Below are 9,105 nucleotides of genomic sequence, written 5' to 3'. Positions count from 1 at the left end.
CTGACAGCAGCTTCACTCCTGAGTCTCCTGGATGATTGTGACTCAGGTCCAACTCTTTTAGATGGGCAAAGTTGGAATGCAGAGCTGAAGCTAGAGGAGCACAGCCTTCCTCCGTAATCAGACAGCCTGACAATCTGACAAACACACATGATGTATGGTTAGGTACACTCCAAAATCAGATCTGATCATTTCCATTGACAAAAGGAGTCTAAATATCCATCTATCTAAACTTAACACAAAAAGTAGTTAAATTTGTGTTTGGTAGATCATTTCTTTGTTGTAGCAATGCTTCTTGGCAAGAAATCTTATACCGGCCATCTGATTGGCTGCACCTGGTGGTACCAGAAGCTCAAAACAAGTGAAGATTTGGCATGATTTTCATGTCCACAACCCACATACTCAGCACTACTGCTCATCCCACAAATGCATGTTCCTTACAAATGTAGCACCATGTAAAAGGGAAATTAACAGAATTTCCAACTGTATAAGATTAATTAACTGCCAGGTTTAAAAAGGCAAAAAGACAAAAATAAACTTTTAGTTCTGGTGTAACCATGATTCCAGTGTTTAGTTAACGTTGGTCACACTGCAGTCAAAAATGTAGTCCGCTTAAAAAAAGTTTGATATTCACAAATCTTTGATCCTCACCTGAGAGTTTCCAGTTTGCACTGTGGACTCTCGAGTGCGGTGGATAGAAACTTCACTCCTGAATCCTGCAGGTTGTTGTAACTCAGGTCCAGTTCTCGGAGGTTGGAGGACTTGCATTGGAGAACTAACAACAGAGCTTTACAGCTTTTCTCTGATAGGTTGCAGTAAGTCAGTCTGAAGGGAATAAATACATATACAAACTGTATATTAAAACATGACCCTACGCAGAATCGCCACCTTAACGTGGTGGAGGGGTTTGAGTACCCCCATAATCCCAGGGGCTATGTTGTCTGGGGCATTAGCCCTTGGTAGGGTCTCCCATGGCGAACAGGCCTTGGGGAGGTGTCAGACAAAGAGTGATTCARAACCTTTGATGACAAAACACCAACCACATCAGGAAACCTTGCCCGGAAGAGAAATCAGGGCACCTCCCTGGAGCCAGGCCTGGGCGTGATTCCTGGCAACAAAGACTGGCTCTAGGGACATGGAACGTAACCTCATTCGCGGGTAAGGAGCCAGAGGGGTGAGGTTGAGTGTTACCAGCAGATAGTTGGGCTCAACTCAACTCACAGATTGGGCTCTGGAACCCAACTCCTGGAGAAGGGCTGGACTCTCTCCTACTCTGGAGTTGCCCAGGGAGAGAGGYGATGGGCAGGCATGGGGATACTCACATGCCCCYCGGCTGTGTGCCTCAGTGTTGGAGTTTGCTCCGGTGGATGAAAGGGTTGTGTCTCTGCAGCTTTGGGCTGCAGGAAAGAAGGTTCTGACTGTTGTTTGTGCTTATGCACCAAACATCAGTTCAGATTACCCAGCGTTTTTGGAGTCCTTGGATGGTGTCCTGGAAGGACACCATCCAATGACTCCATCTGGAGACTCCCTCATTCTGCTGGGTGACTTCAATGCCCATGTGGGCAATGACAGAGTTATCTGGAAGGAGGTGATTGGGAGGAACGGCCTCCCCGATCTGAACCCGAATGGTGTTATGACTTCTGTGCTAAGCATGGGTTGTCCATAACAAACACCATGTTTGAGCATAGGGTGGTCCATAAGTGTACTTGGTACAAGGCCACCTTAGGCCAAAGGTTGATGATTGATTTTGTGATCATGTCATCAGACCTGCAGCCCTATGTCTTGGACACTCGAGTGAAGAGAGGGGCAGAGCTGTCAACTGATCACCATTTGGAGGTGAGTTAGATCCAGTGGCAGGGGAGGCTGCCGGACAGACCTGGTAAACCCAAACGTATAGTGAGGGTGAACTGGGAACATTTGGCGGTGTCCCCTGTCCACGTGATCTTCAACTCATACCTCCGGGAGAGTTTTTCACATGTCCCGGGGAGGTTGGGGACATGGAATCCAAATGGGCCATGTTCAGAGCCTCCATTGCAAATGCGGCTTCCAGGAGCTGTAGCCTGAAGGTCATCGGTGCCTGTTGCGGTGGCAACCAAAGGACCCGCTGGTGGACACCAGTGGTGATGGAGGCCGTCAGGCTGAAGGAGGAGGCCTTTCGGACTTGGTTTTCCCAGGACTCCTGAAGCAGCTGACAGGTACAGGGTAGCAAAGAGGGTTGCAGCTTCTGTGCTGCAGATGCACAAACTTGGGCATGAGAGGAATTCGAGGAGGCCATGGAGAAGGACTTTCAATTGGCCTCGAGGACATTCTGGCAAACTGTTCGACGACTCAGAAAAGGAAAGCTTCCCAGGTCCCAGGCTGTAATTGGCTTGGGTGGGGAACTTCTGACCAGGACTGAAGATATTGTTGGGCAGTGGAAGGAATACTTTGAGGATCTCCTGAATTCACCCTCCATGTCCACCTTTGAGGAGGAAGAGTCTGAAGACTCGGGGGAAGATGAGTCCATTACCGTGGCAGAGGTCACCGAGGTAGTCAAAAAGCTCCTTGGTGGCAGGGCACCAGGGGTTGATGAGATTTGCCCTGAGATGCTGAAGGCTCTGGATATTGTGGGGCTGTCATGGTTGACACATCTCTTCAACATCGCATGGAGGACTGGGACAACTCCTGTGGAGTGGCAGATTGGGGTGGTGATTCCCGTTTTTATAAAGGGGGGCGGAGAGTGTGTTTTAACTATCATGGGATCACACTTCTCTGCCTCCCCAGGAAAGTTTACTCCAGGGTGTTGGAAGGGAGGCTGCGATGTGGCTTTTGTCCTGGGCATGGAACATTGGGCCAGATTTTTACCCTTGCAGAGTTGCTAAGGGGGTTGTGGGAGTTTGCCTATCCGATATACGTGTTTTGTGGACTTGGAGAAGCCTTATGACCGTGTTCCTCTGGGAATTCTGTGGGGGGTGCTGTGGGAGTATGGCGTGTCTGGGTTGCTACAAAGAGCAATCCAGTCCCTAAATAACCAAAGCAGGAGCTGTGTTTGCATTCTTGGCACAAAGTCAAGCTTGTTCTCAGCGTGTGTTGGACTCCGCCAGGGCCATCCCTTGTCTCCGATCCTGTTTATAGTTTTTATGGACAGGATGTCAAGGCGCAGTCATGGAGAGGATGGTGTCTGGTTTGGAAACCACAGGGTCTCATCTCTGCTGTATGCAGATGATGTTCTGTTGGCGTCTTCAGTCCAAGACCTTCAGCATGCACTGGGGTGGTTCACAGCCAAGTGTGAAGTGGCTGGGATGAAGGTCAGTTCCTCCAAGTCTGAGGCCATGGTTCTTGACCAGAAAAGGGTGGAATGCCCCCTCTGGGTTGGGGGAGAGTCTTTGCCTCAAGTGGAGGAGTTTAAGTACCTGGGTGTCTTGTTCATGAGTGATGGTAGGAAGGAGCGGGAGATGGATCGACGGATTGAGGCCTCATCCTCAGTAATGAGGGTGTTGCTTCGGTTAGTTGTGGTGAAGAAAGAGCTGAGTCGAAAGGCAAAGCTCTCGACTTCACCTATGGTTATGAAGCGTGGATCATGACCGAAAGAACAAGATCCCGGATACACGCGGCCGAAGTGAGCTTCCTCTGTAGGGTGGCCGAGCTCAGCCTTAGAGATAGAGTGAGGAGCTCCGTCATCCAGGGGGAGCTCTGAGTAGACCCACTGCTCCTCCACATCGAAAGAAGTCAGAAGAGGTGGTTCGGGTATCTGATTAGGATGCCTCCTGGAAGCCTCCCTTTAGGAGGTGTTCTGGGCACGTCCCACTGGTAGGAGGCCCCAAGGAAGACTCAGGACTTGCTGGAGGGATTGTGTATCCTCTCTGGCCTGGGAACGCCTCGGGGTCCTCCAGGACGAGCTGGAAAGTGCTGCTGAGGAGAGGGATGTCTGTGTTTCTCTCCTGGATCTGTTGCCTCCGCGACCAGACTACGGAGAAATGGATGGATGGATGGATGCATGGATGGATGGATGGATGGATGGATGGATGGATGGATGGATGGATGCATGGATGGATGGATGCATGGATGGATGGATTGAAATTGAAACAATTAGTTAACCAAATATGTATATAATCAGGTCTGATTGTCAGTGATTCAAACATCTTGATGGTGTAGGAGGACCAAATTAAACATTCAGTTTTGCCTAAAACAGAGAAACTGGCGCTCCCCCCTCAGGACAGGTCAAGGGTGCAGAGCTCAGCAACAAGCACCTGGTGGTTGAAACCCGGATCACGGGTTTCAGACAGTCCAATCCNTTTCAGTTGGCAATGTGGACTCTCCAGTCCAGCAGCTAGAAGCTTCACTCCAGAATCCTGCAGGTTGTTGTTACTCAAGTCCAGTTCTCTGAGACTGGAGGACAGAGAGCTCAGAACTGAAGACAGAGCTTCACAGCTTCTCTCTGATAGGTTGCAGTTATTCAATCTGAAGAGACAAATAACAAGAAAAGAGTTAAAAGGGATAAAGAGAAAAAATGTTTCTATTTAGCCAGAGCATTGTGGGAAACACACTTTGAAGTTTGAGTCAGAGAAGAATGATGCCAGGAACAATAATTTACCCAGATGGGCCTTGTGCGAATTAGCTGATGAGAAAATTTAATTTAGATGCTGAAACAAAGACCTTCACCTTTATTGATGTACTGAGCTAAATGGCTAGTCTGTGTGATAAAAAGTACGTTATTTAATTCAATGCATGGACACCACAGCAGAAGGAGACATAAAATAGTCTGCAGCTGAAGATGAAAATAAACACAGCTGTCACAAATAATCCTACATCCCTGATAATAACTGGCCATGTTTACTTGTAAAAGTCATTTGAGGTTGCATTATCACAATTACAATTATTACAAACTACTTCAAGACAAGAACCGAGAAGAGGAAAGAGAAAACCAATTCTTAGCWCTTCACACTCTGTAGGTGTTTTTTTCAAGGTAAAGCCCGCCCCAGCTCCAGATGGCCTGGTCTTACTGTACTCTGGCCCTGGTTTTGTTTGTATTAAGCTGAGCCTCCTTGATGGGATCTTATTTAGTTATTTTGTGACAAAACAATAACTACACCAAACTTTGAGGAAAAGTACCAAATACTGAACAGGACCATCCATCARCATGACACTTAAGACAAGAGGGCAGGACTGCAGAGAACTGTAAGTTCTAGTGTTTTTATGCTAGGTTTTTGTTAGCTTGTTGGTATCTTACTATTGTCGTTGTGTAGTTAAACTCRTGAAAAATACTGCTTTAGTCGCTGCAAATGATTCAAGTATCTGTGAATCAACCAATGATCAACAGYAGCGGACATCAAATCAGGCCAGCCAGATAGGAACCACAGGTCTCGGTTCAAGAAATCTGGGTGGACCTGGGCCATAACAACTAATTCAAGAACGCCAAACCAAGATTTAAACTGCGGCCAGGTCATGCAGTGCAAAAACATCTTATCAGACATTATATGTGTCGGCAGCAGGTACTGCCATACCTGAGAGCTTCAAGTCTCTTCAGTCTCKCTGACAGCAGCTTCACTCCTGAGTCTCCTGGATGATTGTGACTCAGGTCCAACTCTTTTAGATGGGCAAAGTTGGAATGCAGAGCTGAAGCTAGAGGAGCACAGCCTTCCTCCGTAATCAGACAGCCTGACAATCTGACAAACACACATGATGTATGGTTAGGTACACTCCAAAATCAGATCTGATCATTTCCATTGACAAAAGGAGTCTAAATATCCATCTATCTAAACTTAACACAAAAAGTAGTTAAATTTGTGTTTGGTAGATCATTTCTTTGTTGTAGCAATGCTTCTTGGCAAGAAATCTTATACCGGCCATCTGATTGGCTGCACCTGGTGGTACCAGAAGCTCAAAACAAGTGAAGATTTGGCATGTTTTTCATGTCCACAACCCACATACTCAGCACTACTGCTCATCCCACAAATGCATGTTCCTTACAAATRTAGCACCATGTAAAAGGGAAATTAACAGAATTTCCAACTGTATAAGATTAATTAACTGCCAGGTTTAAAAAGGCAAAAAGACAAAAATAAACTTTTAGTTCTGGTGTAACCATGATTCCAGTGTTTAGTTAACGTTGGTCACACTGCAGTCAAAAATGTAGTCCGCTTAAAAAAAGTTTGATATTCACAAATCTTTGATCCTCACCTGAGAGTTTCCAGTTTGCACTGTGGACTCTCGAGTGCGGTGGATAGAAACTTCACTCCTGAATCCTGCAGGTTGTTGTAACTCAGGTCCAGTTCTCGGAGGTTGGAGGACTTGCATTGGAGAACTAACAACAGAGCTTTACAGCTTTTCTCTGATAGGTTGCAGTAAGTCAGTCTGAAGGGAATAAATACATATACAAACTGTATATTAAAACATGACCCTACGCAGAATCGCCACCTTAACGTGGTGGAGGGGTTTGAGTACCCCCATAATCCCAGGGGCTATGTTGTCTGGGGCATTAGCCCTTGGTAGGGTCTCCCATGGCGAACAGGCCTTGGGGAGGTGTCAGACAAAGAGTGATTCARAACCTTTGATGACAAAACACCAACCACATCAGGAAACCTTGCCCGGAAGAGAAATCAGGGCACCTCCCTGGAGCCAGGCCTGGGCGTGATTCCTGGCAACAAAGACTGGCTCTAGGGACATGGAACGTAACCTCATTCGCGGGTAAGGAGCCAGAGGGGTGAGGTTGAGTGTTACCAGCAGATAGTTGGGCTCAACTCAACTCACAGATTGGGCTCTGGAACCCAACTCCTGGAGAAGGGCTGGACTCTCTCCTACTCTGGAGTTGCCCAGGGAGAGAGGYGATGGGCAGGCATGGGGATACTCACATGCCCCYCGGCTGTGTGCCTCAGTGTTGGAGTTTGCTCCGGTGGATGAAAGGGTTGTGTCTCTGCAGCTTTGGGCTGCAGGAAAGAAGGTTCTGACTGTTGTTTGTGCTTATGCACCAAACATCAGTTCAGATTACCCAGCGTTTTTGGAGTCCTTGGATGGTGTCCTGGAAGGACACCATCCAATGACTCCATCTGGAGACTCCCTCATTCTGCTGGGTGACTTCAATGCCCATGTGGGCAATGACAGAGTTATCTGGAAGGAGGTGATTGGGAGGAACGGCCTCCCCGATCTGAACCCGAATGGTGTTATGACTTCTGTGCTAAGCATGGGTTGTCCATRACAAACACCATGTTTGAGCATAGGGTGGTCCATAAGTGTACTTGGTACAAGGCCACCTTAGGCCAAAGGTTGATGATTGATTTTGTAATCATGTCATCAGACCTGCAGCCCTATGTCTTGGACACTCGAGTGAAGAGAGGGGCAGAGCTGTCAACTGATCACCACTTGGAGGTGAGTTGGATCCAGTGGCAGGGGAGGCTGCCGGACAGACCTGGTAAACCCAAACGTATAGTGAGGGTGAACTGGGAACATTTGGCGGAGTCCCCTGTCCATGTGATCTTCAACTCATACCTCCGGGAGAGTTTTTCACATGTCCCGGGGAGGTTGGGGACATGGGGCAGATAGTTGGGCTCAACTCAACTCACAGATTGGGCTCTGGAACCCAAGGGCTGGACTCTCTCCTACTCTGGAGAATAGATCTGGTGTCACGCTGGCACTGCTGACATGGAACTGTCGACACTCAGTCATGTGATTGTTCAAGGTTCGATCTTGCACACACCTTTCATAACCCCTGAGACACACTGTGCCAAACTCCTAGGAAACCCCTCCCTTCCAGAGGAGGGAGACCTCCTCTCAGTCTCCCTCTTCCACACTGAAAGGAGCCTGTTGRAGTGGTCATCCCTTGCCTCAAGTTTCTGTAACTCTGTGTACTTACAAGGCTTTGTTGGAGGCTTTGACCACTGGCAGCAGCTTCATAAGAACCTCYTCTGAAGCAGAATATTTCTTCAGGTCAAACACATCCAGATCTTTTCCTGATGACAGTAAGATAAAGATCAGAGCCGACCACTGAGCAGGAGACAGATCGTCTGTGGAAAGGCTTCCTGAGATCAGAGACTGTTGGATCTCTGCCACTAAAGAACGATCATTCAGTTCATTCAGACAGTGGAACAGGTTGATGCTTTTCTCAGCAGAAAGATTCTCACTGATTTTCTTTTTAATGTACTGAACTGTATCCAGATTCGTCTCCGAGCTACTTCCTCTCTCTGTCAGGAGACCTTGTAGGAGACTGTGATTGGTCTGCAGTGAAAGACCAAGGAGGAAGCKAAGGAACAAGTCCAGGTGTCCATTTGGACTCTGCATTGCCTTTTTAACAGCACTTTGATAAAAACTCTTTGGTTTTGTCTTCTTAAACAAAGATGACCTCTTGGAGATTGTTTGTGCTTCTTCCAAAAGGTTGACACCAGTCTTGATGAAGGTTGAATGAACATAAAGAGCAGCCAGAAACTCCTGAACACTCAGATGGATGAAGCAGAACACCTTGTCCTGGTGAAGTACGCTCTCTTCTATCAAGATCTGTGTGARCACTCCTGAGTACCATGAGGCTGTTTTGATATCGATGTCACACTCTGTCAGGTCTGACTCATAGAAGATYAGGTTTCCTTTCTGCAGCTGCTCAAAAGCCAGTTTTCCCAGAGACTTAATCATTTTCCTGCTCTCTGGACTCCAGTCTGGATCTTTCTCAGCTCCTCTATCATACTTTAACTTCTTGAGTTTGGTTTGAACCACCAGGAAGTGGATGTACATCTCAGTCAAGGTGTTAGGGAGTTTTCCTCTCTTTCTGGTTTTCAGTACATCCTCCAAAACCGTAGCAGTGATCCAGCAGAAGACTGGGATGTGGCACATGATGTGGGGGCTTCGTGATGCCTTGATGTGGGAGATGATCCTGTTGGCCTGCTCTTTATTTTTGAATCTCTTCCTGAAGTACTCCTCCTTCTGTGGATCAGTGAAGCCTCTGACCTCTGTCAWCATGCCAATACAGTCAGCAGGGATCTGATTGGCTGCTGCAGGTCTTGTGGTTATCCAGAGGCAAGCAGAAGGCAGCAGGTTCCCTCTGAAGAGGTTAGTCAAGAGAAAATCCACTGAGGTGGACTCTGTAACATTAGTCAGGACCTGGTTCCTGTGGAAGTCCAGAGGAAGTCGACACTCATCCAGACC

The 9,105-nt window shown here is 47.5% G+C and overlaps 1 protein-coding gene across 1 annotated transcript in view; it reads right to left on the bottom strand.

The window, feature by feature from the left end:
- The window catches only part of LOC106528812 (protein NLRC3), a 21,537-nt gene that overhangs the window by 7,798 nt on the left and 4,634 nt on the right, over positions 1 to 9,105 (bottom strand). The window contains exons 4-5 of the mRNA XM_014027584.1: positions 7,826 to 9,104; positions 4,261 to 4,437 (exon numbers count right to left, since the gene is read on the bottom strand). Of these exons, the coding sequence (XP_013883038.1) occupies positions 4,261 to 4,437; positions 7,826 to 9,104 (1,456 nt within the window). The remainder of the gene's footprint in view (positions 1 to 4,260; positions 4,438 to 7,825; position 9,105) is intronic.

The sequence above is a fragment of the Austrofundulus limnaeus genome, unplaced genomic scaffold (genome assembly GCF_001266775.1).
Source record: "Austrofundulus limnaeus strain Quisiro unplaced genomic scaffold, Austrofundulus_limnaeus-1.0 Scaffold0, whole genome shotgun sequence".
Classification (NCBI taxonomy): Eukaryota; Metazoa; Chordata; class Actinopteri; order Cyprinodontiformes; family Rivulidae; genus Austrofundulus; species Austrofundulus limnaeus.
The sequence above is the reverse complement of the archived record's forward strand: the minus strand, read 5'-3'. Positions and strand labels throughout refer to the sequence as shown.